Source organism: Hyposmocoma kahamanoa, unplaced genomic scaffold (assembly GCF_003589595.1).
Source record: "Hyposmocoma kahamanoa isolate Upper Pololo Valley unplaced genomic scaffold, ASM358959v1 116, whole genome shotgun sequence".
In the NCBI taxonomy this organism is placed as follows: domain Eukaryota; kingdom Metazoa; phylum Arthropoda; class Insecta; order Lepidoptera; family Cosmopterigidae; genus Hyposmocoma; species Hyposmocoma kahamanoa.
Window position 1 is genome coordinate 3247958 of NW_020653391.1, and position 16506 is coordinate 3264463.

At 37.6% G+C, this 16506-nt stretch overlaps 2 protein-coding genes across 2 annotated transcripts in view; one reads left to right on the plus strand and one right to left on the minus strand.

Moving 5' to 3' along the window:
- Positions 1–175: 175 nt before the first annotated feature.
- On the plus strand, positions 176–9891 carry LOC113239749 (pyridoxine/pyridoxamine 5'-phosphate oxidase-like). The gene is made up of 5 exons (XM_026476849.1): positions 176–188; positions 1297–1456; positions 3321–3420; positions 8375–8631; positions 9577–9891. Exons 1-5 carry the CDS (start codon positions 176–178, stop codon positions 9740–9742), a joined length of 696 nt encoding a protein of 231 aa, XP_026332634.1. The 3' UTR covers positions 9743–9891.
- A 2672-nt stretch (positions 9892–12563) lies between these two features.
- Positions 12564–16506, minus strand: part of LOC113239799 (proteasome subunit beta type-5) — a 5327-nt gene continuing 1384 nt past the window's right edge. The window contains exons 4-6 of the mRNA XM_026476937.1: positions 16290–16483; positions 15581–15719; positions 12564–12770 (exon numbers count right to left, since the gene is read on the minus strand). Coding sequence (XP_026332722.1) covers positions 12604–12770; positions 15581–15719; positions 16290–16483 — 500 coding nt within the window. The 3' untranslated portion in view covers positions 12564–12603. The remainder of the gene's footprint in view (positions 12771–15580; positions 15720–16289; positions 16484–16506) is intronic.

Genomic DNA, 16506 nt, shown 5'->3' on the forward strand with positions numbered 1-16506 from the left:
GGAAAAGAGTATTTATGACTTTATTTCAAGGTCATGAAATTAAAAAAAAGTAGATTTTTGTCAGTTTTTTTATTTCACTATGTCGTTTCCGTCACAGATTGTTGTTTTATGAAAAATAACGATAAGCTGGATGTAATTTAAATTAAATTAATATCATACAAAGTACGGAAATATTATGGAAATACCAAGTAAGTGAATTAATACTTTCAATGTGTCATGGAGTCATATTTAGTTTTACCCGCGAAATTTTCGAATGTGACACAAAGACTGCCTCTAAAGACTGTCTGCTTTAGTCCAGCATTGATATTTTGGAGTTACATGCATTATTGTTCATATTACCAACCATCACATCGCGGTATGGCGGCCTGTTACCACACTACGACTTTTCTTACATTAGGTAACTATCGTTATTATACTAGTAGGAACATACTTTATTTTAAGTTTTGAGCTGTAGGTAGAACAGATAGTCATAGAATAATTTAGAAGTAAGTTTTAACAATGATTACGTTAAATTCAATACTCACAATGTATTTGCTGAAAACGTGCCAATTGTTCTGACGTTTCTCTTTCCCTAAGAGTTGGGGTAGGAGGAACTGTAATCGTTTTTCTTCTAAAAGCAATTGTGCACCTTGTGTTCTCAAGATTTCACAACTGTCAAATCTGTTTCTTTCGCCTTTTGGTACAGCTGGGAACAACTGGTTATTTTTTTAAACGTTTAAACGTTGTAGCTTTTTTAAAAGCTTTTTAGTTTGAAGCATAAAAAAACGTTTAAGGCATAGACTTTTATGTTAAAGAAAACTTGCAACGTCGTGTTGATAGCGAAGAGCTAGAGTAGACCCTAAAGATTGTAAGTTAAGTAAGTTTATTTGTAAAACACGAGTTTTATTTTTATTTATAAAGTTATTATTCACATTGATGAATTAATTTGTTTAGGAAACATAAATGGTGAGACTTGAAACTTAGGCACGTTGTAAAATGAAATTGTCGAGTGTAGAACTGACCACCGCTTACCTACGCTTAAAATAAAAATGGTGCTTGTGTTTATTTTAAAAAGCAAACTTTTTTAAGTTGTTTTCGTTTAAACCGTCTACCTCTGCCTTTCGGATTTGGAGCATCGTAGCGACATCTCTTTAAAATCATTTAAACCAATATGTTCGTCTGTTTTATCGACTGAAAGACTATAGTGCTAAACTCCTTAGATTATAAGTTAAGGCTTTAGATCCCTCTTCCCCCGGTGTTCCTCTTACCCCATCTGATCCTATATATGTATATTTACTTATTATTATTGGTACATAGAGGTAGACACACCGTGTGATATATGTATTTGCGAGGCGTTACTGGAGGACAAGCTAGCGTCAAAAGAACCGTTCGGACTGTTCGAATTCTGGCACAGAGAGGCTTGCAATAACGATGAAGTTATAAATCCCGATGCCATGTGCCTATCTACCGCTACTCCGTAAGATTTTTAAATTGAATTGTTCTGTGTTTTTGTTTAAGGCTCGACTTATATTGCGGCGGAACAGAATGGAAGCGACTTTAAGTAACGATATAGTACATTGCATAATGAACTTTATGGTCAACTGTGTAACGTACAAACTAGATACGAGCCAAAATCTTCCGCGGAATTCTCGCGCATGCTCGAGAATGCTCGTGCATTCATTATGCTATGTACATTATCGTTTCAAAAATTCGCTTCCATTCCGTTCCGTCGCGATATAAATTGAGCCTAACATTGAACTGTACACGAGTTTAGTAAACTAAGCTATTTAGGCTAGTGATGCAACGGATGTGTCACAACGGAAACAGATGTCGAAAGTAAATCTTCGCAGAAGCGGAAACTACAAAGATCTCAACAAATTAGATTCAAACAGGGCTTGTTTTTGGTTTCATGATTGCACTTAAAACAATACAAAACTTCTACTAACCACGTCTCTCAACGTTCTAGACTTCCGATAAATGTTCCGTTATAAAAGTGCGGAAACAGAAACGGAAACAGATCTGACAAAGCGTGCAGAACTTCCGCAGTTGCGGAACAGAAGCAGAAGTCTGTTGCATCACTAATTTAGGGTTAATTTGCATAGTCGAAGAACAGAATAGAAACGAATTTTTATATCGAATTTCTACATAGCGTAATGAATTTTATATCAATTGTATAACATACATATTAGATAGGATACAGTGCGGGAATTCACGATACTGCGCGAGAATTCTCCGGAAGATGTACGAGCTGTATTTGGCTCCTAATTTGAATGTTACACAAGTGACATAATGTGACAAAAATTAGCTTCGATTCCGTTCGGCGGCAATGTCAATTGAGCCTTAGATTAGTATTGTTCAATACCCGCGCATTTCTATCTTGAACCGACTTAAAAAAGGAGGAGGTTCTCAATTCGACTGTATTTTTTTGTGTGTGTGTTACGCGATTACTCCGACATTTCTGAACCGATTTCGATGATACTTTTTTTGATAGAAACGGGGTATCTCACAGTAATGGTCCCATTCCATAACAGCAGTAGAGCTCCTTGTGAAAGAGTTCGTCCCGGGAAGTACTGCCACCTTACCTATATCTGCCGCCAAGCAGTAATGTTAGCATTACTGTGTTCCGGTTTTGAAGGGTAAGGGTGCCAGTGAAATTACAGGCACATGGGACTGTCATGATGATGATGATGAATGTTAAAATACGTCTCAGGGTGATGGGCGCAGTGGCAGTGCCCCTCAGATCTTTGCAATTTAAAGCTCTGAGGACACTGCAACAGTTATGGATAGACGTGTAGCTTACCATCAGGCCCTCGACTTGTTCGTCACTTGATATTATAAAAAAATAATTCAAAATTGAAGAAAGTATTCCACATCTAAGGTTATTAAGGCAAATTAGGGGATGAATCGGGATTATTAGATTTCACCCACTGTCCGTTAACCGATGTCAATAAAACTTGGCAAACAGACGTAGGTATGGGGAATTACCTACGTCTATTTGCCAAGTTTTATTGACATCGGTTAACGAACAGTGGGTGAAATCTAATAATCCCGATTCATCCCCCAATTTGCCTTAATAACCTTTGGGACCTTCTCTGGTCGTTTTTTTTTTTTGTAAAAAAGTTACAATTATTTTTCTCCTTATCCTAAACAACGCATTTGCATTATAATGCTTGTCATCGTGATGAAAGGATTTCGCCAATCGGCGTAAGGTACAGGTACTTGCCGATTGTTAGCCAGGGGGGGGCGAGGCATACAGGTACGGTACAAGAATGGTAACGTCTTGCGGGGAGGCTTCTATCATGCACCCCTTCTGAATGATTGATTTTATTATTATTTACCAGCGAAGGTGTTCCATCGGCGCGTATTGTCCAACTCCAAGGTCATGACAAAAATGGCTTTAGATTTTATACGAGCAGTGAGAGCCAAAAAGGCAGAGAGTTGGTACGTTTGTTTAACTTTTTGTTTTGATTTTCTTTCTAATTTGGTTTAAAAAAAATGAGCTACAACTTCCTACCTGGCTAGAGTCACAACACAAAACTCATAACAGAAATCTACGAGCTCGCACGACGCTGCGCAAGAATTTGCGAATTGCTCCGCATCGCGCATTCCTGCTATGTTAATCTTTTTTGTCTTTTTTCTTATACTTTCTTATCAATAACAGCAGTGCAACACTATTTTTACGATCCATGTCGCTACCTAGTTTAAAAAAATACGTTCAAGTACGGTTGATGATCGTCGAAGGCCGAAGGAGTGGTTACCCTGAAATGGTTGTGAACCACTAAGCGCCGCGATCAGGAACACGGCAATAAAACAGGAAACTTCAGATTCACAGAATTTAATTGTAAAGTTGAAGGTAAGAAAAGGCTGTAACAAAACAAGAAAATGTATGTAAAAACAGGTACAACAGTATGAAAAACTCCCTCACTACGGATTAACAATCCAGACACTTACCCCAACAGGGCCGAGTTATACGGTATTACAGATTGGTATTAAAATTGGCACATGAGTAGTTATTATAGATTGGTTTTAAAACTGGTAAAAGAATCAAAATTAGACGCAAATGAAATTAGAGCAGTACTGTTAGCTGCCGCGATCGAGCGGGTAGTGGCGATGGAACGCAAGAAAATCAGAATGGCGAGGCAAAGGAATTAAAGAACGATTCAAAATTTAAAACCAAGTGGCCAGGAACTGGAGAAAAGGCGATGAAAAGGTGGGATGACGATGTAAGGAGGTAACATCGTCACAACCCGAACCGTGGCAGATACCTTGCCGCACAAATTCGCATCGCGCCGATTCGCAGTTTTGTGTTTCGACCCTTAATTCTACTGTATCAACGAAAAATTTGGTAACTTTCTTTACTTCTTCTTGTTGTATCGATGGTATACATATAATGCTTGTCATTGTGGTCAAAGGTTTTGCCAATCGGGGCCAGGTCAAGGTGTTGCCAAGGGTGTGGCAGCAGTACGGGAAAGGAATAGTAAGGTATGTCGTGCGGGGAAGCTCCTTTCGTGGACCCCAAGTTTCTTTAATTGACAACTAACAACTAACAATAGCCTTTTTAAAAACCTAGGTAGTCAGTCAAGAGCACAAGCTTGACACTTTGACTCCATCTCATCTGATGAAAAGTGACGTTGAGGTCGAGGATGTAGCATGCACACCTAAAGAATGCCTATTCACTCTCGCCTTGAAAAGGTCCAAGTTATAGCGTTCGGGGAACAAGTCTGCAGGCAGGGAATTCCACTCCCTAGAAGCTTGCCATACAAATGTGTGGCAGAATCCGGGAAATATCCACAACATAGGAGTGGAGCCCCTGTCCACGTCTAGTCTCCCGATGATGGAAAGGGGAAGGGGGAATCAAATTATGCAATTCCATCGCACACTTTCCGTGATATATCCTGTAGAATACCGATAAGCAGGCAACTCTACGGCGGTGTTCAAGGCTCTGCAGCTTCGCCTCTACTAATTCCGAGTCACCTATAAGCCTCTTAGCATGCTTGTCTATTGAATTCAAAGTGGCCAGTTGGTATTTTTAGCAGAGCCATCCCATAAGTGGCAGCAGTTTTCCATACACGACCGGACTTGTGCTTGGTACAGCTGAAGCAACTATATAGGTTTATATCCACATTTATACATTTAAGTTTAATTATTTCCATTTATTTATAACTAGTTTTATTTTATTATATATAACGAAGTACAATTCAAAAGTGTACGTTCTTTTTGAGTTCATACAAAAATTTCGTTAAATTTTGGTAGGGATGAAATAACATGTATGTGGTGTTAGTTTATTGGTTCATAGTAGAACCCCCCGGCCTACGTTATGTGCCCTTGACAAGCGTTTAGTTACTGCTTTGAAAGTTATATTAAATTTTATTACAAAATTCTGTTGGGTTCGCAACAAAAATTGAATTTACATCTTAAATGTCGATACAACCTCAAATGCCTTTGGTTAATTCTGCATAACAGTGAAAGAGTTGAATCAATCACATTTGCTGCTTTACTGACGCGATTGTACCTGTCGATCCTTGTCAAGCGCTAGAATTTTTACTTCATTGTTTACTTGTATTCGTAGCATAATCATTCCGTCAATGATATTGCACTGTTCATTTGTACAACAACGTATTAAAAAAGTTTAAGTTACTGTAAAGTCGATACAACCTCAAATGGCTTGACTTGATTACGCATAACAGTGAAGGTGTTGATTGAGACTACCTATACACAATTGAGAATACCTATACACAATTGAGAATACCTATACACTGATTGATATACGGTGTAAAAAGCATACACTTCGTAATTTTACAAGAAAACCGTTGTATTCAATAGGTACTTTACATATACCAATTCTTTTTTATATCAACTGAACTAATTAGAATACGTATAGTATACGATATACATTTTTCAAATGGCTTTGATTTTGTTTTTAAAAAAATTTATTCAGAAATAAATATATAAATAAAGCCAGTGTCCCTGTCGCTCGACACACGCAATAGAACTGATTTAGTACAGGAATATTCAAAACAGTTTACCTTTAAGCTAGTTGTAATTTGTGGTTTTTGAACACATTATAGAGCGTTTATGATATGTGTGTAGATAAAATATTTTTAATACCAAGTGACGTGATAAAATATTTATTTTATAAAATTGTTATTTGCTATTAGACAAATGTTTGCATTTATATTCAATTTGCGATGTTATTGACACTTGAAATTATAAGAAATTAATTACCTGTAAATGGTAAATTCATTAAATGTACCTTTTACGGAATAGACTGTTCGATCATGTTTTGTGTTTAGGAAGGAAGAAGAAGAAAGAAGAAAGAATGTTTTATTGAGAAGCATACATTTTAAATTGGACTTACAAAATAAAAAACAAACTTAAAAACTAAAATTAAAGATACTGAATGGACACCACTCAGCAGATGCCTTGGCTGAGAACTTTATGGTATCATGTTAAACAAACACCGCATACGAGGCACTAACATTCTTATATACGCAATAAAATACACACAATTAACAAACAGTGTGTTATGTAATAACTAAATAATAAAATGAGAGAAGCTTACCCAAATTTATATATCATATTCATAATTTATTTTTATTTTGATTTATACAAATACTAAAAAGATTTTATATTTTTTTTAAACAAAAAGCCTTTTTTGAGTTCCTGAGTGGAGGGGGTATATTGTTCTGGCATTGCGTGGAAGCGTAACGAAAACTGCCACGTAATGCTGAAGTTTTGTGTCTGGGGCACATTAAACAAGAAGCTGTTCTTATGTGGCGTTGGGAAAAACTTAGTTTGTTAAAAAGATATGAGGGATTTTGTTTTAATAATTCCAAAAAGAAAGCAACTAAAATGAAGTGCACGACGAGATTTCATGTTCATTAAATTACTACGATTGAGATAGGGCATAATGTGGCATCAAGGAGAAATCGCAAAACAGTAGCGGGCACACGCATTTTGGACTCATTGTATAAAGGTCTTGAGTCCTAGCCAGCAAACGGTTGCCAATTACAGTATCGGCGTAATTAAGCCTTGACAAAATGAGAACTTCACACTGTTGGATACGCACATCTACACTAAGATATTGACGGATGCGGTACCTACAGAACCCTCAAGGTGCCTTTCCACCAGAGATGTGCGAGATAGCGAGGCGGTGCTAGAATGTGTAGCGGCGCTGTGAAACGGTGTGATGTTTTTCATCAAAGCAGCCTCGTACAGATGCGTTACGAACTCTTCTTCTTCAGCTATGCGCGGGCGGGGTCTTATAGGATGGAAAAAAATAAAGGGCGGGGTACAGTGTGGTGGGGTGAGCGGTGGCGATATGTCAGTGTCAGTTAGTGTCATAATTTCAGTAACTCTAGTCCTCGCACACATAATTGCTATTGTATGTGTACAAATACTTAACTTCGCTAACCCTTTTCCACCGGAGCTGCGCTAAGCGAGGCTAAGAAAATGAAGTAATCCTATTGGTGGATTTTTTCCTCGAGCACTGCTTCGCTACGTCGCACATCTCTGGTGGAAAGGCAGCCTTAGTCTAAAAATGTTTAAAGCTTGTGCCATTCAATGTCTTTAGTGTCAATCTGTGACGTCTACTATGTTCCGTGTCACGTGTGTTCTGTTGCCGGATATGCTGAAAATCAGCATCGTAGCACTTTAAGTGAGACGACAAAAAATGGGTCACGGTATCCTTGGCAGCACAGCACACACGCTTTCTACTCTTTATTTGTATTATAGTACCGGCACGCTATGATGGCCGTTTTGACGCTTCTCCGCTCATCAAGCTTCGTACTAATTCATAACTACGTTAAAGGAGCTAATTGATGTACATTATTGTCAATAGTGACGTGCAGTATAATTTTACGACACAACTCGGCATTTGTTTTTCGAAATTAAAAAAAATTAAATCTAATACGATTGTCACTTATACGATCGCTGTCCAGCACAACTTCTATCTCCGGCAAACCCGCGTCAAAGCTCAATGCAAAACAACGCAGTTTCGAATTGACGATATATTAAGTAAACATTTTTATTTTCGTTTTATTAAAACTTTTTAATCAGGTACCCCTTGCAGTACTAGTTATAAATCTAGAAACTAATGGATGCGACTCGCATTTGATTATATTTTTTCGATAATGAATTGAGATTTGACCTCACTATTGTAATCTGTCAAAACGGCCATCATAGCGTGCCGGTACTGTAGTTCCAAATTATTAGTTATTATTATTATCAGTATCATTACTATTATTATAAAATGCATGTCGTTGTGTACTGTGTTGATAAACAAGGAATAAATTATTTCTATTTCTACGCACCCTCTACCTGTCGCATAATTGCGTCCTTTTCAGCGAAATATAAAAGCTACAAAGAGTATAACAGACGAAAACTTTTTCGCCAGGAAGAAAACCCAAACGTAGCATTAACATTTTACTGGCCAGCTCAACAACGTTCAGTTCGCATAGAAGGTCGCGCACAAATGTTACCCAAAGCGGAAGCAGCGACATTCTTTCAAAGTAGACCGCTGGATACCCAGATAACGTCACATGTGAGTAAGCAAAGTACGCCGTTGGCGGACAGAGCGGAGCTGTGGAGACAACATATTGATATGGCAAAAAAATTTGAATCTGGAGGAGTAGTTCCCGTACCGAAAACGTGGTAAGTGATTGCTTCCAAGTTTGTTTACCATAACACTAAAGACGCACACACTTATAACCCGCACTAGAGAAACCATGGGTCGCGGGTGCCATGGACACACACACATAGACAACCACAAATTACGCCCAAACTCACGAGAGAAATAAACGTAGACCATACGAATATTTCTTCCAGCCCGGGAATTAAAAACCCGCGACCTCTGCGTGTTGGACGTACAGGAAAAGAATGGTGCAGTGAGGCTCATTTCGTGCACTCCAATTTATTTTATTTCATATTCGTTTCAATTTGTTTTTCATCGATTCTGAGAAAGCCCACTTTTTGAGACAATACACTATTGTATTGTATTAACAGTACGATGTGGTCATATACATTCATAATGTTTGCTTGAAAATAACCTTGATATACGAGTATATGATACACCTGTTTAACTATGATATTTTATTGATTTATTGATATTTGTAAGAGGCTATGGTGTCATGTCTCGATTTCATCCCCAAACCTGGTTTTGGATTACCTAAATTTTTGGAGTACCTAAATTAACAATTTATGCGACTAATGCAAGTGGAAAACGGAATAATTATAAGATTATTCGATGCCTTACTTCTCTAACTCGTGTCATAAAAAGAGTGATTATTCAGGCGATGATGGGAAAACTTTCTAAATATTTTAAATTTCGTATCAAGGGTGTTAACTTCAATGCGTTACTTTAAGAATAAGTAAAAGCTAGTGTCTGAATATGACGGAGACGTGATGTGAAATTAGCCTGCAAAATTTGTATAATTATACAATCCATTTTTTGCATTTCAGTAAGTTTGTGCTTTAAGATACGAATTTGAGAATGTAAGGCGACGAATTGTGATTTGTTGCTAAGAGGGGCCAGTAAACGAATTTGTAGTCAAGTTTTATTTTTTTTATGAATAATAACACCTCCATGTAATATTTCAGGCGAGGTTACACGGTGATTCCGCGTACTGTAGAGTTCTGTCAAGCCCGCAAGAATCGGCTCAGCGACCGTATACGCTTCAGACGACCAAATCCAAGCGAAGTTATAGATGGACACATAGTTCATCCGGGTATAGATGGATGGGTCTTCGAACGATTGGCGCCGTAACATAGTTAAGTAATTACTAGGTGGCGTTGGTGGTATAGATATAGACAAATGTTTTGTTAGCGCCATCTAGTGTTACTCAACTTGTCATATTGCGGAATTTTAAAGAACTAATTTCCAGTGACAGCATAAAATAGTGATGTTAAAAATCATAGGTAGCGCCATTAACTGGGTTTATGGATAGCTGTTGTGGCGGGTGGTTGCTTATGTGTATAAGACATAGGCAATTTATATTAAAATATTCTATTTATAACTCGTAATTACAGTTGTTTTAGAATAAAACATTTTATCTATGTTTGTGGTGTATAATTCTTGCTATTCAATTTATATAGGGGTGTGACCAACAAAGTAGACTAGAATAGAATTTTTACCGGGTGATAAATCACACGTAGTGTTGAGTTATGGAAAATAGCTCATTTTGAAAAATTCATATTTTTCAGAAAAATAAATATTTTCCACATTTCACAGTGGATATCTGACAAAAGTTGAAGGTACTGGACGAAAACTATGGAGCCATTGTAAGATTTTTTTAAATCTATGATTATGTTTTTTGGCTGTTGTTGTTTCGTATTCTTTTCAGTCGCAGTCTATTCCCAATATCTTGTAAAGTTAAGAATCTAAACAAAGGAGCGACTAATTCTAAAATTTTGTTACTAGAACCGACTAATTCACAACTTTTTCTGGATGCAATCAGATCTAAACTAGGAGCTGTGGTTCTCGAAATTCAAAAATGGTGCCGCCGGAATAAGCTTCTTCCAGCGTGGACAGTAAAACATCCTTAAAACGGCATAACGACTCAATCTAGTTTTTAACGACTCACGAATTTTTTAGTGTAGATAATCAGATCTAAGCTAGGAGTTGTGGTTACATATAAAAACTCTTAAACATGATGAGACGTCTATCAGGAGTGTGGTGGGGGGGTCCATCCATTCTGTCTGAAACTTCTTTATAATGCAGTGATTAGATGTGTGCTAGATTATGGCACGTTTCTACTGGTAGGAGGTAGTGTTGCAGGACTTAAAAAACTGCAGTCTATTCAGTCAAAGGCTCTTAGAATTGTGACAGGCGCTATGAAATCTAGCTCGATCTATGCTCTACAAGTGGAATGTGGCGACCCTCCACTCCATCTTAGAAGACAATTTTTGAGTGACAGATTTGTCATAAGGGCTATGCAATTTTCAAATCATCAGCTTCTTATTAAACTTCATACTTTAAATGATTATATTCTGTCATCTCGCTATTGGATTCGCAAAACTATTCCATGCCTCATCCAAAGTTTTCGTAATACTCACAATGTTTAAACACGTGTTCTCTAGCACTGTTCGTGACTGATTTCGAGTCGTTATTAATACTCCCAAATATATGTTATAGGTATTGACAAAAGTGATATTGAGGTTAATACTCAATTTAATTTTAATGTCAATGAAAATTGGAGCGAGTGGCATCACATATACACTGATGCGTCGAAAATGTCCAGTGACCAATGTGTAGGAGTTGGGGTAATACACAATCAATAGAAAATAATACAACGGGTTAAGCTTCCCCCCGAAACTACCGTGTTTACAGGTGAATGCTTCGGTCTATTTAGGGCAGTAAAATATATACTTATAGGCAATTTGAGTAAAACTATAGTTTTTTTCAGACTCAAAAAGTGTTTTGCAAACCCTTGAGAAATTTCCTTTTAAAATGAAACCCTACTTATTATCCTATAATTTTGGAAATAAGGAAAAATGTTACAGTGTAAAGCTAGAGGCTACTCTGTTATTTTTGCGTGGATCCGCAGTCACCATGGTATTGTGGGTAATGAGAAGGCCGATCAGTTAGCTAAGGCTGCTTCTACCTGTGGAGATATGGTCCCGGTCCCTTACAAAAATTATTGCCATGACTTGGTTGCTCTGCCCAGAGTTTATCTTCAGGAGTCCTGGAATAAACTTTGGGAAGAGAGTGCTCGATCGAAAGGTAGATTTTACTTTAATATTCAACTTCAAATTCCCATAAAGCCATGGTTTTTTAAGATAGTCAGCCAAATGCTCTATTTCTATAATTACTCGTATTGACGTCACGTCTTGGACATATATTCACTCCTCTCCACGTAGCTACACTTCATATTATAGACAGCGATTTATGCGAGTGTGGTGATGATGTGGGGGACCTAGATCACATCTTTTTCTCTTGTTCCGGATTTGACCGTTCCTTCTTCCTCCAACAACTCCTATCTTTACATGTTCCTTTACCTACCCGTGTGTCATGCCTCCTTATGTATCCTATTCTCTATTATAATTTACTACACTCATTTATTATTACAAATAATATAAAAAATTGGTACCTGTATTTATTTATTTTGTGTAATTTATGTATATATTTCAAATTATAATATCCTCTCTGCACTCTGAAATCTCAACATATTTTGTCTCATTTCTCAGAAACTAACCAGCAGATCGAGCTTGAGTTTTCTGTACTTCAGAGTACTATTAAGGTACAAATTTTTGAAATAAGAAGTTTTTATAGTTATTAAATATATACTGGTAATCCGCGAGGTACACCCGCCATATTGACAGTCAATACGGCGGGTGTATCTTTGATATTGCTATCACTTCGTTCTGATGGAGGTAGAAGTTTTTTAGACAGGGGTACTAAATAGTACAAAGGTACATTTTTTTGATACCAAATTTGTTAGGATCCGTTAAGGCACACCCGCCTTTCTGACTCTCATATGGTCGAGCATACCCGCAAATGGGCGCGAGATGATGCGAAATACGATCCTGGTTTGCCGCAATATAAATCGAGATCGAAGATCTTTGCAAATAAAACTAGACAAAAAGTTACATTAAGCATTTATTTATAAAATATTAAACCTCTAAAATTTAGGACTCCTCCCCACCCTTCTCTGTCTGGTACTTGTAATGGAGTTCGGTGCAATCTTCATTGGATATGTTCACCCAACCGTCCTCGTTGATGTGGTACACGCGGACGATGCCGCCCGAGTACGCGTCCCGGTGCGTCGCGTGGTAGATCGCGCGACGGCCAAGTTCTGACAAAAAATATATACAATTACGGTAAACATTAATAATAATAACGCACACACTCATGGTCCCACAACAGGGAAAACCTAGCGGGTACCATGAACACACATAGACAACTACAAATTACACCCAATTCACGAGAAATAAATATAGGCCACACAAATATTTCCCCTGACACGGGAATCTAACCCGGGACCTCTGCGAGGCAAACCAGCATGGGTTCGGCCACAGAGGCAGTTATTTATTTATTATTAATAAACAAATAAGATTGAAGAACCTCGATGCTGCCAATGTTTTTGCGTTAATTTGATGACCTCTGTTGGCCATAGTAGCGGTCAGCACTAGATGAAGAGGTTCCACATTCGATTCCCTGTATGTACATTTTTTAAATACCAAGCTATGGGACGAATAAGTCATGTGCCTGGTGGTAAGCGACACGCCTGTCCATAACAGTTGCAGAGCCAAAGATCTGAGGGGCACTGCCACTACCTTGAACCGTGTGAAGTCTGTTCGTGATTTGGGAGTAAAATTCGATTCTGAACTCAAATTTAACGATCATATTATCGATATATGTAGTAGTGCTTGGAAAAGTCTTGGCTTCATCAAGTGGCAGTCTGAGTTTTTTGACCATCGACAGGCAATTTGTAATTTATATAACGACTTTGTTCGAAGTAAATTGGAAGCTACGTGCGCAGTGTGGAATCCCCACAATAAACTCCATATACCAATGTTAGAACGAATCCAGAAATCATTTTTGAGGTATTTGTATAGTAAACTTTATGGGTACTATCCTTATATGTACCCTACACCCTTTATTTTGGGCATGGTGTCGTACAGATCGCTTGAGATCAGGCGAAAACTGGCGCTACTAAAATATATTTTTAACCTAATAAGAGGATGTATAATTAACCCTCCTCTATTGGCTCAAATTCCTTTTTTTATCCCGCCAATCTCACGCTCCGTCCTTCGTCAGCGTAAATACCCTCTATTCAATTTTCATTTGACCCGCACAGTGACACTAATACGGACACCATTCTTCGAAGTATTGGCCGTAATTGAATCGTTAAGCAAAACAAATGATATTGATTTGAGATTCAGCAACACTTGAATCAAAATTTCTAACATCCGCTGGTTACTATTTGGAGGCGGTCACCGCCCAAAGCTTTGTGGTCCAAATTCCGCTTCCTATCTTTGGCCAGTGATCGACTCAACCTTATTTTGTGACTATGACTTACATGTTTAGTTATAAATACTGTAAGTGTAAGTTGTACAAACTAAATAAATAAATAAATAAACTACGACCATCACTCTGAGACATATGTTCACAAGTAATTTCATCAGCACCTTCACTTCAAAACCGGCATTATTACTGCTTTTGATGTACTGGATAGTGTTCCAGACTGATTTTTTTTCTTTCCATAAAGGAAAAGGCAAAGGTTTTACACCATACAGCCAAGTCTTGGCACATTATTAAGTCTTTTGAGCCATGTCTTCGTTTAATTATATTTCTGTAAATATGGCCGCCACAAAGGGGATAGGCAATTTGAGGCGGCGTGCTTGGATTGGCTCGGGATTCCTTAGAACGGGCAGATACGGGTATTTTAGTTCAAGGTTCGTATAATTTCGCGTTTTAATCTTCGATTAAGGCACAATAGCACTATCCTATTCCACTTTAAACTAGATTTCACAAAATAATTGAAAGTCAAAATAAAAACTACACTTTTCCCTCCAAAAGGCCCAGAGCGAATCCGTTCCAGACTGAGTTTCGTTGCTCATAGTATAGGGACTTTCCTGGTTTGAAACCAGGCAATTAACACATTATTATTATTTTACTTTTTACAAATTAATTTTTGTCTCTGGCATGCTAAAGACTAAACAAAAGAGCGAGCTAGAGCTATAGAATCAATCATCATATAAAAAAAAAGATAGCTTTACTACGCTGGGAGAGTTTATGAACTGATTGTGTTTGAAAAGGGAAACATTTCGAGTTCTTAGGTTTTCGCGATTGTTACACATAGGAAATACAATAGATTTCCTGTAAAGGGCCCGAAACGTCGGTTTGTTTGAAAAAACAAATATACGCGATTTACATCCGGAAAAATAGTTTCATTTCCTAAGGGAAAAATTGTTTTTTAAAATAATTTTATTATTGATTATACAAAATACGTTAGTTTATAATATGGGCAATTTTTCAATCATACTTTACAGCATGTGTTAAATCCAAATTATAATTCATATCTTGCCATTATCATTGAAATGATTGTGGTGAGTTTGCAATTTCATTACAGAACTCATACATATCTCATATTCTTACGTTTTTATTCAATATTGCGCTAAACTCAAATTTGGCATTGTTCATAGATCTACATCAAGCCAATAAAATTCAAAGAAGATAACTAAGACATAAATGCAATAAAACTTAGGACTAAAAATGACTAAAAACGAAATTTTGGCCATTTTTCAAATAAAGTTTTTTTAATATAAAATTTTTCGCGGCTTTTCGCGATTAGCGTTTCAGCCACTTACAAAACGAGGAAACTTATGATATCATTGTAATCAAATAGTTCAAGTCTCCAAGTAACTTTTCTTGAATTTCTTATTTTGACAGCTGACATCATCAGTTGCTTGGCAAATGGCATGTTCATGACGATATTATTATGAGAAAAAACTGAATTCAACTTCTGAATTGTCAACATAAATTGCATGGAACCTGCCTTGTTTTTGTGAGGTCATGAGAACAGCTATAAGAGCTCATAGAAGCCCCCTGTGTTGGGCCACAGTGGCAAGTTGTGGTTAAAACATAGCAAATCATTCATACCCTGAGCTTCCTCATCTTTCAGATCCCAGCGGTATCCCGAGTCGAGGACACCGAAGGCGTACACTGACCCAGAGCCAACGGAGAACACTTTGCCCGGAGTGCGTGTGCCGTCGTTGTCTACGTAGTACAGTTGAGCGCCCTGTGACACAAATATGTTTAAAAAAATGGCTTTAATGTGGTTTCTCAACAAGTGGTTATAATTGCCTATAACAACTGAAGAGTTTATTATATTGTTATACTATATTGTATGTATGTTAGTCCTTAGGTAGATATTATATGGGTCATGCGGCCTGAAATAAATGACTAAATAATAAATAAACATGTGGTCAAATTACAGGCACATGGAACTTGTCAACTTATGTGTCAGGGTGACGGGCGCTAGTGGCAGCGCCCCTCAGATCTTTGTTTTAAAGCTCGGAGCGGCACTGCAACTGTTATGGATAGGCGTGTAGCTTACCATCATGCGCATAACTTGTTCACCCCGTCACTTAATATTATAAAAAAAAACAAAAAACAAACATTTGCAGTACTAAGGCATACTTCCTTCCAGTTTAGTAACTGGTGATTGTTCTGGTTTTCTCGACTATTCCATCCAAACATAAGACAGCTACTTTGCAGTAGAAGTGGTTAGTGTAGTTGCGTCATGCCAGTGGGGTTCTGGAGGCTGATATTACAGCAAACAAAGTTTTAAATCAAATTTTGTACTCACTCGTTTATCATATCCAGCAATCATCATGCCCATACTCAAACCCATGCCCTTGTAATTATACACCATGTTAGCCATGAGTTTGCTAGCTGCTGCTACGGAAATACGCTCTCTATTACGTAATTCGTAAAGACGACATTGTTTTGCGAGGACGCGGTCCCAGTATACACAGTCGGCAGCGCCACCAGCCAGGGTACCTGGAATATTTATTTAGGTGTTA